We start from the raw sequence: 24433 nt of genomic DNA on the forward strand, positions 1-24433 counted from the left end.
TTTTTTTTTTTTTTGACAGAGTCTTGCTTTGTTGCCCAGGCTGGAGTGCAGTGGCATGATCTCGGCTCACTGCAAGCTCTGCCTCCTGGGTTCATGCCATTCTCCTGCCTCAGCCTCCCGAGTAGCTGGGACTACAGGCGCCCGCCACCACGCCCGGCTAACTTTTTTGTATTTTTAGTAGAGACGGGGTTTCACTGTGTTAGCCAGGATGATCTCGATCTCCTGACCTTGTGATCCGCCTGCCTCCGCTTCTCAAAGTGCTGGGATTACAGGTGTGAGCCACCGTGCCCGGCCCACACAGACTTTTTTAAAGTTGCTTTGCTGGAAGTTTTTATAAGGAATCTCAGATTAAACTTTTAGAAGTTTAATTGACACTAGGAAGCCAAACCAAGGCTGACTTCAGACTTTGTTTGTAGTACCTATGGGTTTATTGCCTATGGGTTTATATCCTCAAATATGACATTCTAGTCAAAGTCTTGGTAATATAACCAATGTTTTCAAATGTATTCTGTTATACAAAGAGCAGATTTTTATTGAACTTGTGCAATAACTATATTACCATACAATATAAATATTCATGAATAGTTTCCCAAGTCTGGAGCGATCACATAGGGAGAAAATGTAAATGTCTCAATTTTTGTTCACAAAAGTGTATTTTATCAAATTGCTGTAAGCTGTGGATAGCTTAAAAGAAAAAAAGTTTCCTGAAATCTGGGAAACAAGACATTTAAAAATCAGCAAAATTTCAAATTAAAAATTATGAAAATATTATCCTCATTAGTTCATTTAGTCCCATGAAATTAATTATTTTCTCTGCTTGATCTTGGTGGACAGTTTCATGAAGCTGTCAGTTTGTTCGTTAAAGTTTTGGAAATTCTCAGACAGTGCAGTGGTATCAGAAACTTGTATTCAAGAGTACAGGTCAGAGTCTTGTCTTGTCTTTTCTATCTTTCTTTTTTTTTTTTTTGTGATGGATTCTTGCTCTGTTGCCAGGCTGGAGTGCAGTGGTGCGATCTGGGCTCACTGCAATCTCCACCTCCCAGGTTCAAGTGATTCTCCTGCCTCAGCGTCCCGAGTAACTGGGACTACAGGTGCACGCCACCAAGCCCAGCTCATTTTTGTATTTTTAGTAGAGATGGGGTTTCACCATGTTGGCTAGGATGGTCTCGATCTCTGGTCAGTCTTTTCTATAAATATCCTTGGTAAAGAAGCAATTTTAGACTGTAGTTGTTGCAAATGCTTTAAGGAAGAATCGAAACAACTATCTGTGAATGACAAAGATTTAAAATGAGTACGGTTAAAAATCTGATGATAATTTATTATAATAAGAACACAACTCACATAGAAATTTAGTTACTTCTGTGGCATATGACATTATGGCTGATAACCTATTAGATTTCTAGAATTTCTTATGTAACTTTTGGAACACATCAATAACATACTCATAAATATAACTTAGAGAAGGTTCAACATCACTAATGATTTGACAATGCTTCCCATATAATTTAACATATCAAATAAGGTGGCCTTTCCATTTAGCTTCTGTTTCTCAACTAGATTCCTAAGTTCCTGGTGGAGCCCATTAATGAACAGGGCCAACAAAGTGTAGGCCTACGTATGTTGAAAAACTCCATAGGCAATTCTTTTTTTTTTTTTTTTTTTTTGAGATGGAGTCTTGCTCTGTCGCCCAGGCTGGAGTGCAGTGGCACGATCTCAGCTCACTGCAATCTCCGCCTCCTAGGTTCAAGCGATTCTCCTGCCTCAGCCTTCTGAGTAACTGGAATTACAGGCATGTGCCACCATGCCCAGCTGATTTTTTTGTATTTTTAGTAGAGAGGGGGTTTCACCATGTTGGTCGGGCTGGTCTCAAACTCCTGATCCGCCCGCCTTGGCCTCCCATAGTGCTGGGATTATAGGCATGAGCCACTGTGCCCGGCCAGAAAAACTCCATAGGCAATTCTAATACTCCTAGCTGAAAGTCATGGGTTCAGCCCGAAGTCCTACCTATTTAGAACAGGGTTTCTCCATCCTGGCTACACATTAGTAGCATCTGGGGAGGCTTAAAAATTACGAATGCCTGGGTCCCACTCCAGACCCATAAATCAGAATTTATGGGTGGGACTTAAGTATCCATTTTATAAAATGTTTCTGAGTGATTCCAATGTGTAGCTATATTTTCCATCAGATTTCTCTGATTTCTTGTGACGTTCACTCCTTTCTATTTTGGTATTATGATTATTTTTCAGGTTTTGTCTCCTGCCATAGAATTAAGGACCTTGCCTTCTTCATTTCTGTATCTGTTATGAACACATGAATTGGTTATCAGGAAAAGGTTCTCAGCCATAGGCAGGTTGTGTCCCGAGCTTAAGACTCACGTGTTAATGCTACAGTCTTTGTTCTTCATGAGGTCAGAAGTTGCTTGTGATGAAGGGTGTGGGTAACTCCACAGTGCAGACGGTGGAAGGAGGTCACCCTGTTTGACATGTTTTTAGGTGTAACATTGGAACTAAGAATTCTATGTACATGTGGGGTGGAGAGGCAGGGATGTGTAGGGAGACAGATCTATTAGGATGATGGAATTATATAAGGGAGTGGTGGTAAAGGAAGTGAAAAAGATTAGTAAAGAGAAGAAATGTGAACTTATCTAACAGACCACAGTAGGCCCCTGTGTCTTCTTGAGTAGGCGAGTGAACTAGATTTCAGAAAGGTAATGAGGCAGTCATATGCAAGAAAGATTTCAAAGACTGGCAACAAGGGGTCAAGCAGGACTTTGAGCAGTTGTTGAGGTTTATGGGAATGGAGAGAATGACACAAGTGAGAGGTGTTAAAAAAGGACCAAGAGGCTTTGATAATGTATTGAATCTGGGAAACAAATGAGCAGAGGCTGGAGATAATTATGTCTGAGAGACAGTGGGGTACAGGGAGCATGCAGACCAGGGAAGAAGAGACCTGCAGGAATTAGTGCTGAGAAGCAGGAGCTTGGGGGTAGGAGGAGGAGATCCAGTCCCAGATACGGGTGAAGAAGTCCTTTCCCTCTCCCAAGCATGGCAGTCAGCACTGCAGGAAACAGAACAAGAGGAAAGGCCGTTATACCTACCGGTCTTCCTGAAATGCAGAAACTACACCAGGGCTGCTATATCAGAGCAACCCCAACCAGCACTCCAATCATGATGCCGACAGTGGCCCCAGCTGAGAGACCAGGAGAACTTCCAGATGCTGAATCGTCTGTCGTGGAAAGAAAAGAGAAAGAAGGAATGTGATGTCATTTTACAGTGGGGTGCCCCAGGTTCCAGCTCTTAGCATGAAGTAGTCTCTACTTGTTCCTTCGAGGAATGCATTAGTTTTGTGGGAAGGTTGCAACTTTTTCTCTCTCACTGCGTTTCTAGTTGGTGATCAGTCTTCTGTCAATTCCACCCTGGCCTTTCTGCACTCAGATATTTCTGAAGGCTTTGAAATTTGAGAAAGACTGATTGCTGTTTTTGCATGTCATTAGAACTTTCTATCTTTTCATGGTTGCATCTTTTTCTCAGTGTCTCAGTTGTGGTAGGCATAAATAAGAGTCTGTTAGGTCTCTATGGCAGGGACTTGATTGGCAGAAGGCCCAGGCTAGTGCATTCTGTATTTACTAAATCTGTTACACAGAGAACTCGCTTCTTATGGGCTCCCAACAGGGGAATGAAAAGCCCAGTTCTGGGGGACTCTGCTTCTCTCTCACGGGTGAGGGCTTGAGGACGCCCCACCAGCCTTGTGGAAACTCTGAGAACTGCATCACTATCTAAAACTCTCCTCTTTCTCCTTCTCAGGAATCAGATCTGCATCGTGGACTGAAGGCTCTCTTAGGCTCCTCCCACTTCTACTCCACTTTTCCTCGTGGTGATTTTCCCCAGTAAATTATCTTGCACCTCTAATTCCATCTTGGCTGAATCTCAGTGGATGAAAACTAACATACCAGGCTTGATTCTTTGCACTTAACTTTTTTTCTCTCCCCCATTTTTAGCCAGTAACCATGTCCTAGTGGGTTTCCATTTGGGGCTTAGCTCTCATCAGACAACTCAGGGTGATGATTAATGCTATGTTAGCTACTGTAAATGCTTTTCTGGCATCTCATTTGATCCACACAATAACCCTGTTGGGTAGGCATGATTTCCATTTTACAGATGAAATGATAGAGGCTTGGAGTGGTGAAAAAACTTATCCAAAGTCATATAATTAGTGAGAAGTGGGTCTAGGATTTGGCTCTAGAACTGCCTAACTTCAAGCTAATAATAACAGTGGTGATAATAGCAGCTAATATTTATGAAGTTTCCCTCTGTGTGTGGCATTTTGCTGAAGGCTTAATCGGATATTACATTAAATCTTTAAAACAATACTATTAAATAGTCACTCTTATTGCAATTTTCATTTTTCCCTCCATTTCCTGGTGATGAGAATTATTACAATTTTCAGTTGAAGAATTGAAGGCTCAGAGAAGTTAAGAATCTTGGGTGGGAAATTTAAAATGGTAAATACATTAAAAATAGAGATCTCAAATCAACAACCTAACTTTACAACTTCAGGATATAGGAAAAGAACCACCTCAAACCACAGATAGTACATGAAGGAAATCATAAGGATTAGAATTGAAATAAATAAAATGGAAAATTGAAAAACAATAGAAGGAATCAATGAAACCAAAAGTTGGTTCTTCAAAAAAGATCAACAAAATTGACAGTCATTTATTAGATTGATGAAGAAAAAAGAGAGAAGATTCAAATTACTAAAATCAGAAATGAAAATGGAGTCATGGTGGCTCACACATTTAATCCCAGCACCTTGGGAGACTTAAGCAGGAGGACTGCTTGAGGTCAGGAGGTTGACACCAGCCTAGGCAACATAGGGAGACACAGTCTGTACAAAATTTCTTAAAAAAAACTATCCAGGCATGGTGGCACATATCTGTAGTCCCAGCTTCTCAAGAGGCTGGGGTAGGAGATCACTTGAGCCTTGGAGGTTGAGGCTGCAGTAAGCTATGATGGCACCACGGCACTCTAGCTTGGTCTGGGCTGCAGAGTGAGACCTTGTCTCTTAAAAAAAAAGGGAAAAAAAAAAAAGAAAATGGAGATATTGCTGCCAATGCTACAAATTCTACAGAAATATTCAGGACTACAAGAATGCTATGAATAATTGTATGCCAACAAACTGTTGAATAACCTAGATGAAATGGACAAATTCCTGGAAACACAAAACAATTTAATAGACTTATAATTAGATAGAACCAATAAAAGCATTTGACAAAAATCACCATTCTTTCATAAGAAAAACACTCTAATTATGAATGGAAGGAAACCACCTCAGCATAATAAAGGCAACGTGTGAAAAGCCCAACGCTAACACGATACTCAATGGAGAAAGACTGAAAGCTTTCCCTGTAAGACTAGGAACAAGACAAGAATGCTTCCTTTTGCCATGTCTATTCAACATAGTATTAGAAGTCCTAGCCAGAGAAATTAGGCAAGAAAAAAAAAGACATCCAAATTGGAAAGAAGAAGTAAAATGATCTCTGTTCTCAGATAACTTGGACTTATATGTAGAAAACCCTGAAGATTAAAAAAACTTGTTAGAGTTAATAAATAAATTCAGTAATGTTGCAGGATACAAAATCAACATGCAAACATCAGTTGTACTTCTACACATTAACAATGAACAATCTAAAAGGAAATTAAGAAAAAATTTCCAATTCACATTAACATAAAATAGTATAAAATAGTTAGAAATAAGTTTAGAGGTGAAAGGATTGTACCCTGAAAACTATAAAACACTGCTGAAGGAAATTAAAGACAACATCAATAGATGGAAAGACATTTCTTTTTTCATGGATGGGAAGTCTCAATATTGTTAAGAGGGCAATACTACCCAAAGTGAGCTGCAGGTTCAATGCAATTCATACCAGAGTCCCAGTGACATTTTTTGCAGAAATAGAAAAACATATCCTAAAATTCATATGGAATCTCAGGACTCTAAATAGCCAAACAACCTGGAAAATAAAGAATGAAGCTAGAGGACTCACACTTCCTGATTTCAGCATTTGCTATAAAGGCACAGTAATCAATACAGTATGGTACTGGCATAAAGGAAGATATTGAAACCAAAGGAATAGAATATAGAGCCCAGAAAGAAATGCTTGCACATATGGCCAAATGATTTTTGATAAGGGTGCCAAGACCATTTAATGGGGAAAGGACAGTCTTTTCAACAAATGATACGGGGAAAGCTGAATATCCATGCATAAGAACAAGTTGAATCTTTGCCTGACAACATATATGAAAATGAACCTAAAATGATCGAAGACCTAAATGTAAGAGTGAAAAGTATAAAACTCTGAGAAGAAACCATATGGAAAAAAGCTTAATGACATTTAATTTCACAGTGATTTCTTGGTTATAACAACAAATATGCAACAAGAGAAAAAAACGGGTAAACTGGACTTCATGAAAACTAAAACCATGTTTTTTTTTTTTTGATGGAGTCTCGCCCTGGCTGGAGTGCAGTGGTGCGATCTCAGCTCACTGTAAGCTCTGCCTCCCGGGTTCATGCAATTCTCCTGCCTCAGCCTCCCGAGTAGCTGGGACTACAGGTGCCCACCACCACACCCAGCTAATTTTTTTGTATTTTTAGTAGAGACGGGGTTTCACTGTGTTAGCCAGGATGGTCTTGATCTCCTGACCTTGTGATTCACCTGCCTTGGCCTCCCAAAGTGCTGAGATTACAGGCCTGGCCACCGCACGGGGCCTCGAAAATTAAAAAATTTATATATGAAAGAACATTATCAAGAAAGTGAAAAGGCAATCTATGAAATGGGAAAAATATTTGCAAATCATATATCTGATAAGGGATTAATTTCCACAATATATAAAGAACTATCACAAATCAACAAACACAAAAATCCAAAATCCCAATTAATAAATGGACAAAGGACTAAAGTAGAGATTTCTCCTAGGAAGATATACAAATGGCCAACAAGCACATGCAAATATGCTCAGCATCACTAACACTTAGAGATATGCAAATCAAAGCCACAATGATACTCCGCCTCACACACATCGGGATGGCCACGAAACAATAAGTGTTTTCAAGGAGGTGGAGAAATTGGAACTCTAGTGCACTGCTGATAGAAATGTGAAATATTAGCTACTGTGGAAAATGGTGTGGTGGTTCCTCAAAAAATTAAATAAATAATTAACATTTGAGGCTGGGCATGGTGGCTCACGCCTGTAATCCCAGCACTTTGGGAGGCCAAGGTGGGCGGATCATGAGGTCAGGAGATCGAGACCATCCTGGCTAACACTGTGAAACCCCGTCTCTACTAAAAATAAAAATAAAAAATGTAGCCAGGCATGGTGGCAGGCACCTGTAGTCCCAGCTACTCGGGAGGCTGAGGCAGGAGAATGGCGTGAACACGGGAGGAGGAACCTGCAGTGAGCCGAGATTGCGCCACTGCACTCCAGCCTGGTTGACAGAGCGAGACTCCATCTCAAAAAAAAAAAAAAAAGAATTAACATTTGATCCACCAGTTCCATTTCTGGACATACACCAAAAAGAACTGAAGGCAGTGATTTGAACAGATAATTGTACACTGACATTCACAGCAGCATTGCTCACAATAGCCAAAAGGTGGAAACAACTGAAAAGTCCATTGAAAGATAAGTGGATAGAAAAATGAGGTGTATCCGTACAATGGAATGTTCTTCAATCTTAACAAGGAAGAAAATTGTGATACATGGTGCAAAATGGACGAACCTTGAAGACATTACCCTAAGTGAAATAGGGCAGACACAAAAGGACAATTATTATATAATTCCATTTATGTAAGATCGTTAGAATAGTTGATTACCTAGAGACAGAAAGTAGAATGGAAGTTACCGGAGTTTAGGGGGAGAAGGAGTTACTGTTTATTGGGTACAGAGGTTTAGTATGGTAAGATGAAAAAGTTCTGGAAATGGATAGTGTGATGTGATGGTTAGACAAGAGTATAAAGAGACTTGATTTATTTTTTCCTTTTTTTTTTTGTGATACAGTCTCACTCTGTCACAATCTGGCGCAATCTCGGCTCACTGCAACCTCTGCCACCCAGGTTCGAGCGATTCTCCGGCCTCAGCCTCCAGAGTAGCTGGGATTACAGGCACCCACCACCATGCCTAGCTATTTTTTTTTTTTTCCTGTATCTTGAACTCCTGACCTCAGGTGATCCATTCCCTTTGGCCTCCCAAAGTGCTGGGATTACAGAGATGAGCCACCACACTGGGCAATATACTTGATTGATATTTATGCTGTTTCACTTAATTGTACACTTAGAAATGGTTAATGGTAAGTTTTATGTTAGATATATATAGTGGCTGGTAGTCTTACCCTCTCTATAAACACACACTTTTTGGCACTGCCTGTTCCCTCCCATGCAGAGCCCCTGTGGCTGAATCTCTCTATTTCTCCAAGTGTGTGTCACTCACTTTCCTCTGCTGTGTCCTCTGTGCTGTGTCCACGGTCCACAGCCTCATACAGCCGGTGACTTCAGAGCCAGGACACAGCTCAGGAGTCTGTCCCGAGGCTCCCTCTTTTCCCATTTCCCTGCAACCTGACCCAAGGGAGGCTCTGCTGTGGATTGGCAGCTTGATTTAGCCAGATTCAGAACAGGCCACCTGGACACCTTCTCCACATGCCCCAGTCCCACCCAAAGTGGAGCCAGGGCAGAGCCAGTCACCGGGTGAGCTGGGCGTAGAGCAGGGAGCAGAGTCTGAGCTGCTCCTGCCTCATCCAAGGGGCTTCCTCCTCTCATCTGGGGAAAAAGTGTGGGCTGGTTTCAAAGCCTCCTTGTTCCTTGTAGCTCATAGGGTATAGGTGAAAAAACACAAAGAGGTGACAGAAAGGGACATATTGGTGATAGGAGCAACTCGACCTTAAGGACCCTTCTTTCTCCTGGACTATGAAGTCTCTTTCACTATTGGGGGCCTTCTGGGGCTAAGGGAGCCCCCTCCCCATATTCCAGGCTGGACGCGAGGTCAGCCATGAGATATCAGAGAAGCCGGGGAGGAGAGAGTCAGCCGAGATGGAGTGAGGGGGCTCAGGATAGAATTTGAGATTTCCTTGTGCCCATGGAACACAGACTGGGAAATAAAATGTCTTCTTGGCTCTTTTGTGAGAACCAGATAGACTCCACCCCAGAACATGATGCCGATGCTCCAGGGAGCCACTTACCAGAGACCGTGATGCTCTTGACTATGGAATTATTGCGGCCAGTAGCCAAGTTAGAGACAAAACAGGCATAGGCCCCGTTATTATTTGACGTGATTTGGGAGATAAAGAGAACTTGTGTGTGTTGCTGCGGTATCCCATTGATACGCCAAGAATACTTCGGGGATGGGTTAGAGGCCGAGTGGCAGGAGAGGCTGAGGTTTGCTCCCGAATGGTAAGACGAGTCTGGGGGGGAAATGATGGGGGTGTCCGGGCCATCTGGAACAAAGAGAACAAAGCCACAGGTGATGTCATTAGAGGAAAGGGGAAGCTCCTGCTTGTAGAAGGGCCACAGTGTCCCTCTAAGTCCTGTCCCAATCCTGTGTTAAAAAGTCCAAACCAGCCAGGCGCAGTGGCTCACGCCTGTAATCCCAGCACTTTGGGAGGCCGAGGCGGGCAGATCAGGAGTTCGAGATCAGCCTGACCAACATGGTGAAACCCCGTTTCTACTAAAAATACAAAAAAAATTAGCTGGGCATGGTGGCACGTGTCTGTAATCCCAGTTACTCGGGAGGCTGAGGCAGGAGAATGGCGTGAACCCGGGAGGTGGAGCTTGCAGTGAGCCGAGATCGCGCCACTGCACTCCAGCCTGGGTGACAGAGCGAGACTCTGTCTCAAAAAAAAAAAAAAGTCCAAACCATAACCCTCATGTCCACTGAGTCTGGGTCTGAGACATTCACCTGTTTGTCCCATCATAGGCTGTGGACCCTGAGCCTCCCAGAACAGGAGCAGCCCCTCCCCTCCTATTCTTGGCCCAGGCTGAGGTTGCCCAAGTTTTCCTGGGGCAGGAAGTTATGGCCAGCCTGGGTGTCCAAGGGTGGGGGTCTGCCTCTTTGGACCTGAGGAGAACTGAGAGTCTGGCCTCTGGCTGTGTGGATTTGGGTTGGAAACCAGGGCCACAGAGGAACAGAAGATACTCACAGAAGACATTCAGGATGACTGGGTCACTGAAGTTCGCACTCACTGAGTTTTGGATTTCACATTCATAGGCTCCTGCGTCATTCCTTGTGACACTGAGTAGAGTGAGGGTCCTGTTGCCATTGGAGAGCTGCAGCCTGGGACTGACCGGGAGGCTCTGATTGTTTACCCACCACAGGTAGGTTGTGTCCTGAGCCTCAGGTTCACAGGTTAAGACTACAGCATCCTTGTCCTCTATGGGGTTGGAGTTGCTGCTGGTGATGTTGGGCTTGGGCAGCTCCGCTGTGCAGATAACAGAGAGAAGATTGCCCTGTGTGGCACTTCTGATTCCTCACAGGCATCTTTCAACCAGAGTTGGCAACTCCCACCCTTCAACCCACCTGAGTCCTTAAAGCCCACGGCAGGTGTGTGTATCACAAGACAGATGCACGATGATCTGAGGGTTCAGAGACTGTAAGCCCGGCTGCTTTGTGTGGGGGAAGCACAGACTTTCTCAAGTGTGAATTGGGCAGCAGCGTTGAGTTGTGGACAGACCCAGGACTGGGAGTCACAGCCCCCAGCACCTCCTTTGGTTCTTCCCTGATGGCTGACAGCCTGGCCAACCTGGGGACTTGTGGGTGCTGAATCCCGTTCAGCTGCACAGTCCCACACCACCCAACCATGGGGTGTTTTCTCTGAGCCTTTTGTTTCAAGGCTATCCTGGAGATGGGTGATGATGGGGATGGGTGTTTGAGCAGAAATAGCTCAGGAGACCAGGAGCAAGTCTAGAGGTGAGTTCAGGGGTCAGGCTGTGGGCCACAGGTGGGCAGCTCTGCCGAAGAGTTTGATGGGAACAGAGTTTCATTTTAGGAAGAAGAAAAGAGTTCTGTGGGTGGATGGTGATGATGGTAGCAGAATAATGGGAATATATTTAATACTACTAAACTGCATACATAGAAAGGTTAAAATGGTATCTTATGTTAGATATATATAGTGGCTGGTAGTCTTACCCTCTCTATAAATACACACTTTTTGGCACTGCCCCTTCCCTGCCATGCCAAGTCCCCATGGGTGAATCTCTGTGTGTCTCCAAGTGTGTGCCACTCACTGTCTTCTGTGCTGTGTCCCATGTCCTGTGCCCACAATCTTATACAGCCGGTGACTTCAGACTCCAGGATACAGCTCAGGAGTCTGCCCCGAGGCTCCCTCTCTTCTTATTTCCCTTCAGCCTGTCCCTGGGAAGGCTTGGCTTCAACTGGCAGCTTGACTTAGCCAGATTCAGGACAGGCCACCTGAGCACCTTCTCCGCTTGCCTGGGTCCCACCCCAGGTGAAGTCAGGGCAGGGCCAGTCACCGGGGGAGCCCGGAGTGGAGCCGGGAGCAGAGTCTGAGCTGCTCCTCCCTCATTCAAGGGGCGTCCTCCTCTCATTTGGGGAAAAAGTATGAGCTTGTTTCAAAGCCTCAGATGTTCCTTGTAGCTCATGGATTAGGTAAAAGAACACAAAGTGGTGTCAGAAAGGGACATATTGGTGACAGAGAGGAGCAACTTGGCCTTGAGGACCCTTCTTGCTTCCCCCTCTATGACGCCACTTCCACTACATAGGGCTCGGGGCTGAGGAAGCCCCCTCCCCACATTTCTCAGGGTGGACACAAGGTCAGCCATGAGAAATCAGAAAAACAAGGGGAGAGTGTCTGTAGAGACAAATTGGGAGTGCTCAGGATTGAATCTGGGATTGCTTGTGCCCATTGGATGCATACTGGGAAAGAAAATTTCTTCCTGGCTCTTTTCTGAAAGCCAGACAGATTCCACTCCAGAACCTATTGCTAATGGTCTAGGGATCCACTTACCAGAGACTGTGATTGTCTTGACTGCAGTCCTGTTGTGGCCACTGGCCGGGTTATTGGCATGGCAGGTATAGGGTCCGCTATTCTTCTCAGTGATGTTGGAGATAAAGAGCTCTTGTGTGTATTGCTGGAGGTTCCCATCAATCAGCCAAGAATACTGTGCAGGTGGGTTAGAGGCTGCGTGGCAGGAGAGGCTGAGGCTTACCCCTGGACGATAATAGGTGTATGAGGGGGAAATGGTGGGGCCGTCTGGGCCATCTGGAGCAAAGAGAATAGAGCCACAGGTGATGTCATCAGAGGGAAAGGGAAGCTCCTGGTCTGTGAAAGGGCCACAGTGTCCCCCTGAGCCAAGTCACAATCCTGAAGTCCCAACCAAACCTCTAGTGTATCCACTTAGCCAGAGTCTGAGACATTCATCTGTTTCTCCCATCACCAGCTGTGGAACCCGAGCGTTACAGGACAGGAGCAGCCCCTCCCCTCCTATTCTTGGTCAGGACTGGGCCTGCATGGATTTGCTGGGGGTAGGGCCAGCCTGGAAGTCCAGGGGTAAAGGTCTCTGTCCTTGGGCCTGAGAGGGACTGAGAGGCCTGGACTTTGGCTGTGTGGATTTGGGCTGGCAGCCTGGGCCACAGAGGAACAGAAGATACTCACAGAGGACATTCAGGGTGACTGGGTCACTGCGGTCAACACTTAATTCGTTCTGGATTCCACACTCATAGGGTCCTACATCATTCCTTGTGACACTGAGTAGAGTGAGGGTCCTGTTGTCATTGGACAGCTGCAGCCTGGGACTGACGGGGAGGCTCTGATTGTTTACCCACCACAGGTAGGTTGTGTTCTGAATCTCAGGTTCACAGGTTAAGGCTACAGCATCCTCATCCTCCACGGGGTTGGAGTTGTTGCTGGTGATGAAAGGTTTGGGTGGCTGTGCTGTGCAGATAACAGAGAGAAGATTGCCCTGTGTGGCACCTCTGATTCCTCCATAGGCATCTATCAATCAGAGTTGGCATCTCCCACCCCTCAGCCCAACTGAGTCCTTTAAAGCTCATGGCAGGTGTGTGTGCGTCACAAGACAGATGCACAATGATCTGAGGGCTCAGAGACCATGAGGCCAGATGTTTTGTGTGGGAGAAGCACAGACTTTCTCAAGTGTGAATTGGGCAGTAGTGTTGGGTTATGGACAGACACAGGGCTGGGGGTCACAGCTCCCAGCACTTCTGGTCCTTTCTTGACCAGCTGGCTGCCTGGCCCATTGAGGTTCACCTGGAATTGGAAGGAGCTGAGTTTCTTCCAGCTGCACAGTTCCACACCACCCAGCCAAGGTGTGTTTGCTCTGAGGCTTTGCTATTTAAGGACATCCTAGAGATAGGTGATGATGGGGATGGATGTTTGAGCAGAAATAGCGCAAGACTAGGAGCACGTCTAGAGGTGACAAGTCAGGGGTCAGACTGTGGGCCACAGGTGGGGCAGCTCTGCCCAGGAGTTTGATGGGAACAGTTTCATTTTGGGAGGAAGAAAAGCGTTCTGTGGGTAGATGGTGGTGATGGTAGCAGAACAAGGGGAATATATTTAATACCACTGAACTGCACGTGTAGAAAAGTTAAGATGGTAAGTCTATGTTAGATACGTACTGTTACCCTCTGTATAAATACACTATTTTTGGCACTGCCATTCCCTGCCATGCTGAGCCCCTGTGGTGAATCTCCTGATTTCTCCAAGTGTGGGTCACTTGCTGTCCCTTGTGCTGTGTCCCATGTGCTGTGCCCACAGCCTCATATAGCTGGTGACATCAGAGCCAGGACACAGCTCAGGAGTCTGCCCTGAGGCTCCCTCTCTTTCCATTTTCCTGCAGCCTGACTGGGACGAAGGGAAGCTTTGGTATTGATTGGCAGCTTGATTTAGCCGAATTCAGGACAGACCACCCGGGCTCCTTCTCCACACACCCGGTTCCCACCCAGGTGGAGTCAGGCAAGGCCAGTCACCCAGGGGAGCCCAGAGCAGAGCAGGGAGCAGTCTGAACTGTGTCTCCCTCACCCAAGGGGCTTCCTTCTCTCATTTGGGAAAAAAGTATGAGCTTGTTTCAAAGCCTTGAATGTTCCTTGCAGCTCATGGAGTGGGCAAAAGAACACAAAGAGGTGACAGAAAGGGACAGACTGGTGACAGAGAGAAGCAACTTGACCTTGAGAACCCTTGCTCCTTCCCGCTCTGTGAAGCTTCCTCCACTACACAGGGCTCTGGGGCTGAGGGAGCCTCCTCCCACATTCCAGGCTGGACCCGGGGTCAGCCATGAGAAATCAGAGACACACTGGGGAGGTTCAGTGGGAGAATCTTGGATTTGCTTGTGCCCACTGGACACAGGCTGGGATAGAAAATTTCTTCTTGGTTCTTCTTTGAAAACCAGACAGACTCCACCTCAAAACGTGATGTCAGTGTTTCGTGGATCCACTTACCAGAGACTGTGATCGTCGTGACTGTGGTCCTATTGAGGCCAGTGGCTGAGTTATGGGCTTGGCACGCATAGGATCCGCTATTATTCACAGTGATGTTGGGGATAAAGAGCTCTTGTGTGGATTGCTGGAACGTCCCATTGACAAACCAAGAGTACTGTGCAGGTGGGTTAGAGGCTGCGTGGCAGGAGAGGTTCAGATTTTCCCCTGATCTGTAAGATGTGTTTAGAGGGGAAATGGTGGGGGCATCCGGACCATCTGGAGCAAACAAAATAAAGCCACAGGTGATGTTGTCAGAGGGAAGTGGAAGTTCCTGGTCTATGGAAGGACCACAGTGTCCCTCTAAGCTGAACCACAATCCTAAAGTCTCAACCAAACCCCTCTTGTATCTACTGAGCCTGAGTCTGAGATATTCACCTGTTTCTCCCATCATAGGGTGTGGATCCTGAGCCTCCCAGGACAGGAGCAGCCCCTCCCCTCCTATTCTTGGTCAAGACTTGGTCTGCCCAGGTTTTTCTGGGGCAGAAAGTCACAGGCAGTCTGGATGTCCAGGGGTGAGGGTCTGTGTACTTGAACCCGAGAGGGACTGAGAAATCCTGCCTCTGGCCCTGTGGATTTGGGCTGGCAGCCTGGGCCAGAGAGGAGCAGAGATACTCACAGAGGACATTCAGGATGACTGCGTCACTGTGCCTGGCACTCACTGGGTTCTGGGTTTCACATTGATAGATTGCTGTGTCATTTCTTGTGACATTGAATAGAGTGAGGGTCCTGTTGCCATTGGAGAGCTGCAGCCTGGGACTGACCGGGAGGCTCTGATTGTTTACCCACCACAGGTAGGTTGTGTCCTGAGTCCCAGGTTCACAGGTTAAGGCCACAGCATCCTTGTCCTCCACGGGGTTGGAGTTGTTGCTGGTGATGGAGGGCTTGGGCAGCTCCGCTGTGCAGATAACAGAGAGAAGATTGCCCTGTGTGGCACCTTTGATTCCTCACAGGCATCTTTCAATCAGAGTTGGCACCTCCCACCTCTCAGCCCACCTGAGTCCTTAAAAGCCCAAGGTGGGTGTGTGTGTCACAAGACAGATGCATGATGATCTGAGAGCTCAGAGACTGTGAGGCTGCATGCTGGGTGTGGGAGAAGCACAGACTTTCTCAAGTGTGAACTGAGCAGCAGCGTTGGGCTGTGGACAGACACAGGACTGGGGGTTCACAGCTCCTGGTGCCTCTCCTGGTCCCTCCCTGACCAGCTGACTACCTGGCCCACTGTAGGGTCCTCACCTGGAACGTTCAAGTGCTGGGTCCCTTCCACCTTCCATCCTACTTTGTTTCCCTAGGTGTATTTTTTCTGTGGTTTCCCTTTGCAAGGACGTCTTAGAAATGGATGGTGATGGGTTTTCGCTTTGTGCTTAAACCCTGTACATATTGTGCAGCTTGGCCTGGGACTGGATGTTTCAGCAGAAATAACACAGGGGACACCAGAGGCAAGCCTGGAGGTCAGTTCAGTCATCAGGCAGTGGAGGCACAAGGTGGGGCAGTTTTTCCCGGGTGTTTGATGATGACTGACTTGAGCCAGAGTCCCCCTAAAGATAGAGTGGAGTCCAGGGAATGATCTAGAACTTGAGGTGACAGTCAGGAGCTGCCCAGATTTAACAGCAGAACCATATGTATGTTCTTTGTCTTTGGTCTTTTTTTTGTTTGTTTGTTTTTTGAGATGGAGTCTTGCTGTGTTGGCCAGGCACGATCTCGGTTCACTGCAACCTCTGCCTCCCGGGTTCAAGCAATTCTCCTGTCTCAGCCTCCCGAGTAGCTGGCACTGCAGGCGCCCACCACCATGCCCAGCTAAATTTTGTATTTTTAGTAGAGATGAGGTTTCACCATATTGGTCAGTCTGGTCTTGAACTTCTGACCTCAGGTGATCCGCCCACCTCGGCCTCCCAAAGTGCTGGGATTACAGGCATGAGCCCCTGAGCCCGGCCTGTCTTTGGTCTTTAATGCCTCTTCTCCCCTTGCCGAGGGCAGGCGAGGATGCTGTGGATCTCTCCATAAATACACGTGGACCTCTCCATAAATACACGTGGACATTTGCAAATGCAGAACTGACTGGTGGAAAAGGGGGAGCATGAACTGCTGGAAATCTGGCCCTCAAGGACCATGTGTGTTTGACAGTTATGAGACAGAACTTTGAGAAGAAGTTTCGCAATTATTTTCTCCCATTGGACATTATGCTAAGTGAAATAAGCCACTCACAGGGCAGATACTGTAGGATTCCACCTATATGAGGTCCTTAGAGTAGTCACACTTGTGGAATCAGAGAGTAGAATGGTGGTTGTCAGGGCTTGGGAGTGGGGGGAATGGAGAGTTGTTCATGGGTCTGCAGTTTCAGTTATGCACGATGAGGAGGTTCTAGGGATCTGCTCTTCAGCTTGGTGCCTATAGTTCATACAGATTGAGTATCTCTTATGCGTAAGGCTTAGGACTAAAAGTGTTTTGGATTTCTGACTGTTTTTGAGTTTTGAATATTTGCAGTAGACTTAGCAGTTTAGCATCCCAAATCTGAAAATATGGAATCCAGAGTGCTCCAGTGAGCTTTTCTTTTTTCTTTTCTTTTCTTTCTTTTTCTTTTTTTTTTTTCTGAGATGGAGTCTCGCTCTGTTGCCAGGCTGGAGTGCAGTTGCACGATCTCGGCTCACTGCAACCTCTGCCTCCCGGGTTCAAGTGATTCTCCTGCCTCAGCCTCCAAAGTAGCTGAGACTATAGGCGTGTGCCACCACGCCCAGCTAATTTTTGTATTTTTAGTAGAGACTGGGTTTCACCATGTTGGCCAGGATGGTCTTGATCTCTTGACTTCGTGATCCGCCTGCCTTGGCATCCCGAAGCGCTGGGATTACAGGCGTGAGCCACTGTGCCTGGCCTTCAGTGAGCATTTCTTTTGAGAATCATGTCAGTGGTCAAGAAATGTTGGATTTTGGAGCATTTCAGATTTTGGATTTTCGGATTTGGGATACTCAACCTGTAATACTACAATTTGCCCTTAAAAATTTGTCAGGAGTTTAGATCTCATGTTATTTTCTGACTATAGTTAAAAAAAGTGAAAGACATTTGGGGGAAACATTCAATTTTTTCCATAAGTGGAAATTCTTATTAATGGCCTAAAGATCTAAGATCAATTGCTGGAAGTAGTACTTCTTTTAATATTATACTAAGGTTTAGGCCTGCTCTGAATTCCAGAGGGATCACATTATGCTCAAAGGAAGATGCCGAAGGTGGTTTGAAATCAGTGACTCCCTGAATAGAGAGAGGGATGTGAGTCCTGTTAAGAGGACAGAACTGGTCAGAGAGGAACTCTTAGGTGGGTCAATTACATAAAGGGAGAAATGATGCCAAATTAGGAGAAGCGATGTGTGTGATGTCAGTAAATTTAGAAAGCGCTCTCTGCCCCTAGTTCCTGTGCAGAGTTAGGCAAAAAGAGGAGAAGCCTCAAAACAGGCATGTGAAAGATTTTCTTCCTCTCCTATCAACCTCAGAAAACACAACTAGAGTTTAAGTTTGTATAACTGGGCAGAGTCTAAGTGAGACTCCAGTGGCTGGTTCACGTCTCAGTCCAAGGGACTCCACCTTATGACAATGGCATCATCATGAGGACACAGGTGTATGTGGAATGGGCAGCAAACCCATCAGACAGCACCTGCCTGGCCAGCTCCACCTGAGGGAGGTCCCAGGATCCACTGAAGGATGTGAGCCCCACACCAGGATGAAGATGGGGTAGGTAGTGAAATGGGTGAAATCAGCATGTGGGCTTTGGGCACTGCAGACCTGTCCTGCCTCTGACCCCCTGGTGAGTCAGTGTAGGGAGTGGGTGGAGGAGTTGCTCATCCCTGTCCTACTGCCTGTTCCGTGTGTTGACCTCATGGAGGTAAAGAGCCCTGGGCGGGTACACAGCGGAAGCTCATTCTCCTGGTGACCTGTTGACGTTGGCTTGTGATGGAGCCTGGCAGGGGCGGCTGCTCCAGCTGATTTCTGTGCCTTCCCTATTGCCTGGGAAGTGGGCCAGGACACAGTGTGAGTGGCAAGAAAACAGCACAGCCAGCCTTGTTCAAGGGAGTGTCTGGGGAAGGCCTAAGAGTGGAGGAAGATGTTCAGGGATGGGCATCTCAGCTGGAATGAAGAGGGAGGAAGACGAGGAACATGGAGGAAGAGAAGAGAGTCAGAAATGCCCATGGCAATGAGCCATGCGGGGTATAGTGACCTCAGAGACCCCAGGACCAGGAGTCCCTTGGCTGTCCCGACCAGGACCAGGGAGCCTTGAAAACCCTCCCATGGCCAAGGAACCCCAGAGTCACATGAGATAGGGTGGCTTTTGGGACAGGGAGTCAGAGGAATTGTACATGGATCTTAGCCCCTGATGGACAGGGAACAGCTGTGGTCAGAACCTCCTAGGATTCTGCATCCAGGATCCAATCTCTGTAGAGGTTATGGATCATTCCTTCAATCATTCCCTCCTTTATGAGAGAGCTACTGAGCAAGCGTGTGTCTCACTTTGGGCCTCTGTTGGCGCAGGGTGTGAGTGGGGAGAGAAAGCAAAGCCCTTTCCTTTATCCTCCCATGGGAGTGACACTGACACATCGGGAAACACAGGATTCGCGGTCCAGTGAGGGGGCTGTGGATCTCAGGGAGAGGCCTGGGCAATCCCGGCACTGACCCTGACTGTTGAGGTGATTTAGTTCTAGAGTAAAACTGATTAGTTCTCCATTTATTTCTCACTCTCCAGACCAGAATCTCCACTTCTGAGCTGTGGACGCCCAAGACAAAAGGCAGCAAGCCCATGACTGGTCTCAGATGCAGATGCCTAAGAACAAACAGCCCCACCCACCCCCGGTTGAGGAGAGGAGGGGGCTGTGGCTACAGACAGACCTCACGTGACTTCAATCTGACACCTATGGCCTGTGTGACCCTTGTTAGTGACTGTCTCCCTGTGCCTCAATTTCCTTTCAATAAGTAGGATAAGTGCTATTTGGCTGTGAGGTTGTTTGTGAATTAACCTCAAAATATTTACAATTACTTGATCTCAGCTCTGCACAGAGGAACTGCTCAAATGAACAGCATTTATGTTTATTTGCCTCCAAGAGAGAAGGCCCTGGGCCTGATCCCTGGTGGACAAGGAGCTGCCAGGAGCATCTTCTCTCCTCTGTCCCTCCTCCTGGGGAAACTGAACTTCCCATGGAGTTACCTATGTCCCCAGGGCAATGGGCTGATGCCCTAGTAACCTTGTCTGTCTACCCTCCCCACATTGAGTCTCAAGTAAAGGACAAGGCTCTGTCCTTGTCCAAATGAGACTCTGGGGACAAGGAACAGGTGTGGCCAGAAACTCCGATTCTGCATCCAGAATCCATTTCCAGGAGCCACGGCCCTTGGACAGCTGCTAAGTTCTTGCTCCCAGTTAGCCTTGCCCAGGAGGCGACAACACAGCCCTGGCACAGGCTCCCCTGAGTCACCTGGAGCCAGGAGCCCTGGGGCTGAGCTTCTCTGTGAAGATCCCAGGGGTCCCTCAGGCCAGGCCCTGATGCAGCTCTCCAGGGTCTTTCCCAGGGTCAGGTTTATGGGGAGGGCACGGGGTGCTTGGCTGAGACTGACCTCCCCACGCTGAGTCCCCGCATCAGACCGTCCTTCCTGTGCAGTGAGTGTCTGCAGGGTCTGGATGCCGGAAAGGAATTCTGATCTGTTGAAGTTTGTCTCTTCTGTGTGTGTCCTGCACTAAATGCCCAAGCCCTAACACGGCGCGTAATGCAGAGGGGGTCACAGGCACAGCCCAGGCCTGATAATCCCATGTGTGGGAAGTAGAACTAACCCCCCAGCACCCAGAGGTCATGGGGAATCACTCACGGTATACCCGGAACCGGCCAGTTGCTTCTTCATTCACAAGATCTGAATTTATGACTTGTAGAGTGTAGAAGCCTGTGTCATTCTGGGTGACGTTCTGGATCAGCAGGGATGCATTGGGGTATACTGTCTCTCGACTGCTGTATGCGGGCCCTGGGGTAGCTTGTGCAGTTCTTATTGCATATGCTACAATTAGATGGTTGCCATCTACTCTTTCTCCTTTGTACCAGGTGTAGCCAATACGATTCTGGGGCAGATTGTGGACGAGTAGAAGAACCTCCTTCCCCTCTGCGACACTGAATGGCGTGGATTCAATAGTGAGCTGGGCAGTGGTGGGCGGGTTCCAGAAGGTTAGAAGTGAGGCTAGGAGAGAGGAGAGAGCATCGGTCAATGTTGGGACGTATGAATTAGGGTGGAAAAACGGGGCCTTGGGCCCTGAGCAGATCTCTTCATCCCCCAACCCTGGAGTGAGTGTGTGTGTGTGTGTGTCCTACTGGGTCAAGGTCAGCAGTGTGACTCCTATTTCCTTAGCACCTCCGACCTTGGCATTTCCCTGTGTGGAATCCACTTTTCCAGGGGTCTGCAAGGCTCCTTCCCCACGGCCCTCAGGTCCTGCTCACATCAGGGCATTCTTGGGAGATCCCTTCCCTGACACCCCCTCTAGAGACCCTGGGTCTTCCTTTCCTGACATTTCCCTGCTCTGTTCCCTCCAGGGCTCTTGTCAACACCTGACCTCACATTCTAGATCTCTTTGCATGTCTGTCTTCCTCCCCATGACAGCATGAGCTTCATGAGGGCAGGGATTTGTGTGATCTTGGTTGCACCCCAGTGCCTGGGACAGGCTGCAGATTCCTGTAGATGAGTTCATGAGCGTTCCCAGGGCCCTCCACGGCCTGGGGTTTATTTTCCAATGTCCGCGGCAGGCGGATGAGGACAGTGTTTCATGCCCTGGTTATGTTTTTATTTTAAGTGTCATCTGATGCAGTTATTATGATTTTTAAAAATGTAGTGGCCAGTGACAATTAACTAGGAAAATAGAACACTTGAGGTTTTCCTGCCCCTTTCCAATTCCAATTCAATTTGATTTTTCTGGTGTGACTCCTGTCCCTCTCTGATGTCCTCTTCCCTATTCAGGCTCCAACAGGAGCCCTCTGTCCGTCTCAGAGCCCTGTCCTCCCCAGGAGACCCCAGGCAGTCTCTGTGCTCCCTCCTCCCACCCTTTCCCAGGTTGTCCTCCCCTCACCTGTGAGCAGGAGCCTCTGCCAGGGGATGCACCATCTGTGGGGAGGGGCCGAGGGAGACTCCATGTTCTCTGCTGTCTGCTTTGTCCTCCTCGGTGGAGAAGAGCTTGAGTTTCAGGAACGCTTTTGTCAGGGCTGCTGTGACTGTCTGGTCTGCTGTCCTTCCTCCCTCTGCCCTGAGTCTCATCCTAGGGCAGGAGTACTTCTCAGCATCACGTGGGTCATGGGTGTGGTCTTTATTCAGGTGTCCTCTGTCCCCTCCCCTCTCATTTCTGCCTCTTTTGTCCCTCCTCCTTTTTCCCTTCTACTTTCAGTTTCCCAGACAAAGCTTTTCGGCAAGGTGGATGGACCCCCATCCCCTGGGAGGACAATCTGCCTTCCCCAGTGCTGACCTCTGCTGTGTTCTGTCCTTAGGTCTGTCACACCAGGGGGATTATTTTCCTTTGTGACAGAGAAACCCAGCTGGGCCCCGGGTCTCCTCATGCTCTCCAGTGCTCTGGGAAGGTGGGATGATGCCCAATAGGAAGGTGACAGAGGTGGCTCTGGGGGCTAGAAAACGGCTCACTGGGTGGTGGCTGGGAAGGGACTAGCCCTCTGTCTCCAGTACCACCAACCCCGCCACTGACCCAGCGATGGAGACCCAGGCCCAGAGATCTCAGGAGTCCCCAGCTCCTGCATGTGGAGGGGGAGGTGTCTTGTGTGTCCTGGAAAGAGAGGACTGTGGTGGAGGGAGGTGGGTGGCTCTGGGCTCTGCTGTCCTTGGGGAAGGCTCCAGGGGGACCCTCCCTCTCCATGTCTGTTGGCTGAGCTGTGGCTCAAGGCCTGTCCATGTTCTCCCTGACTGTCCTGGGTGGTCTCTGTCCTCTGCGAGGCTGACTGTCCTGTGATCACCCCACCTTCCCCATGGTGGTACCAGGAGGGAGTCGGGAGTTGCACGGGGACCACTGGCAGAACAGGGTCCTCATAGGACCCAGAAAGGAACAGAGCAGGTACGTGGGAGAGATCAGAAGGGTCTGTTGGAGCAAGGGATGGAAACCAGGCTCCACCTCCACTTCCTTAGCAAAGCCAGGTTTCTGTCCCGGGGCATCTGTTTCCTGAGTGATGTCTGTGTGCAATGTCGCCCCCTGGAGGGCAAGAGGAGACCTGCGGCCTTGTCTGGAGCTGCCCTAGGGATGCTGACCGGGGTCCACGTGGTGTGAGCTGACCCTGAACTCTGGATTAGGCTGCAGGGTCAGGCCGGCCCAGGTTCTATTCCCTGCAGGCCTCTGTCCTCCCTTCTGAAGCTCTGGGGGTTGAGGCCTCGTTCCTGGGGCAGCCGCGGGCACTTGCTGGCCTCCTCCCGTGCTGGTGCCAGTGCCCCTGTGTCCACATGAACAGACTCTGACTGCTGGGGGCCACACGGAGGTGATATGCTTCTTTTTAGAGATCTCCCACACATCTAACCAGTATTTATGGAGCATCTGTTCCGTGTCAGGCACTGGGCTGGGCCCTGGGATTCCACACAGAGCAGGACAGACGTGGCCCCGTCACAGAGTTTTCCTGTAACAGGGTGACAGGCGCTCAGTGAACTTCGTGGGACTGAGGAGTTAATGGTAATGACAGGGCTGTGAGGTGACAGCATAGGGGGCGTCGGAGCCTGTGAGAGACTGAGCTGTCCTGGAGATCACAGGGAGATGCCCTTTCAGGTGTGGGGGACAGGAGCTGCCTGCAAAGGGAGAGGCCTCAGGTGGGCGGCCGCCAGGCTGCAGGGAGGAGCTGACAGAGTCCGTGTGAGGAGCTCGGAGGGCGAGGAGGACGTGGGCCGAGGTGACCCGGGTGAGGGTGGACCCTGCTGGGCTGTGGGCCCGGCTGAGGGAGGTCAGCAACCCCTGGGGAGGCTCCAAGGTGGGAGGAACTCTGCCGCCCTCTGGTGGACGGGGAGGGAAGTGGGGACAGCAGCGGCCCCAGACCAGGCTGTTTTACTCAACACTGATCTCTAGACATTGAACACGGGTCATGCACATGTTATGCCAACGTGCTACCAGGTTTCAGCTCGGTGAGCCCCAGTCTCTGTGGCTCCAAGTGTACTGTCCTCCCTCTTTCACAATCGGATGTCCTCAGATGCAGATTTTTGTCACCTTTTGTGACTTTGTTTTTGTCTGCAGGAGGCTGCACTGTGCATGCTCCCAGGGGCAGTGATGTCTGGGGCTGAGCGCTGTCCGGGGATCTGGGAGTAGAAGATTGTATTAGTCTGTCCTCACATTGCTATAAAGAAATACCTGAGACTGGGTAATTTATAAAGAAAAGAGGTTTAATTCGCTCATCATTCTGCAGTTGTACAGGAAGCATAGTGGCTTCTGCTCCTGGGGAGGCCTCAGGAAACTTACAATCATTCTGGATGGTGAAGGGGAAACAGGAACGTCTTACATGGCAGAGCATGAGTAAGAGAGACACAGAGAGGGGAGAGGTGCAACACACTTTTAAACAACCAGATCATGTGAGATCTCTATCGCAGAAACAGCATCAAAGCAGAAAATCCACCCGCATTATCCAATCATTTCTCACAAGGCCCACCTCCAACATTGGGGTTTACAATTTGACGTGAGACTTGGGTGGGGACATAGATCCAAATCATATTAGAGAGGGAGGGGCATGAGGAGAAGGTGAATGTCGGGGGAGCAGAGAGGAGCAGGGACAAGTCAACCTCACTTCTCACTCCCTGGGGACCAGAAAAGGGGAGCCCGACTCTGGGGGCACAGCACCACACACTCTGTGTGTCCCTGCATCAGGGGAGGTGGGAGCTGCTTCCCTGTTCATGGGACCTGGCCTCACCTGCTGAGATGTCTTCACGCTTACAGTCCCACCCTGGGCTGCAGCCCCACAGAG

The 24433-nt window shown here is 48.4% G+C and overlaps 1 protein-coding gene across 6 annotated transcripts; it reads right to left on the reverse strand.

Moving 5' to 3' along the window:
• CEACAM5 (CEA cell adhesion molecule 5) lies at positions 1–21741 on the reverse strand. Of its 6 annotated transcripts, none has more exons than XM_055250326.2 (10): positions 21571–21741; positions 20331–20690; positions 15112–15390; positions 14457–14711; positions 12658–12936; positions 12010–12264; positions 10186–10464; positions 9229–9483; positions 3098–3216; positions 1–1239 (listed from the first exon to the last, which is right to left on the reverse strand). In XM_055250326.2, the coding sequence occupies exons 1-9, from the start codon at positions 21632–21634 to the stop codon at positions 3134–3136; spliced, it is 2109 nt and encodes a 702-aa protein (XP_055106301.1). In that variant the 5' UTR covers positions 21635–21741; the 3' UTR covers positions 1–1239; positions 3098–3133. The 6 variants fall into 6 exon arrangements, with proteins under 6 accessions (XP_055106301.1, XP_055106302.1, XP_055106303.1 ...); XM_055250327.2 differs by having other exon boundaries at positions 1–1265; XM_055250328.1 differs by lacking the exon at positions 1–1239 and having other exon boundaries at positions 3134–3225; positions 21571–21634.
• Positions 21742–24433: the final 2692 nt, after the last annotated feature.

The sequence above is a fragment of the Symphalangus syndactylus genome, chromosome 17, assembly GCF_028878055.3.
Source record: "Symphalangus syndactylus isolate Jambi chromosome 17, NHGRI_mSymSyn1-v2.1_pri, whole genome shotgun sequence".
NCBI classification, from domain to species: Eukaryota; Metazoa; Chordata; class Mammalia; order Primates; family Hylobatidae; genus Symphalangus; species Symphalangus syndactylus.

What these genes read in the sequence shown, in the direction of transcription:
- CEACAM5 (XM_055250328.1), bottom strand. Translation starts at nt 21,634, where the DNA reads ATGGAGTCTCCCTCGGCCCCTCCCCACAGATGGTGCATCCCCTGGCAG. An exon ending in CACGACGATCACAGTCTCTG is followed by an intron (nt 12,937 to 14,456) that starts GTAAGTGGATCC and finishes TTATCTGCACAG; the next exon opens with CACAGCCACCCAAACCTTTC. An exon ending in CAAGACAATCACAGTCTCTG is followed by an intron (nt 10,465 to 12,009) that starts GTAAGTGGATCC and finishes TTATCTGCACAG; the next exon opens with CGGAGCTGCCCAAGCCCAAC.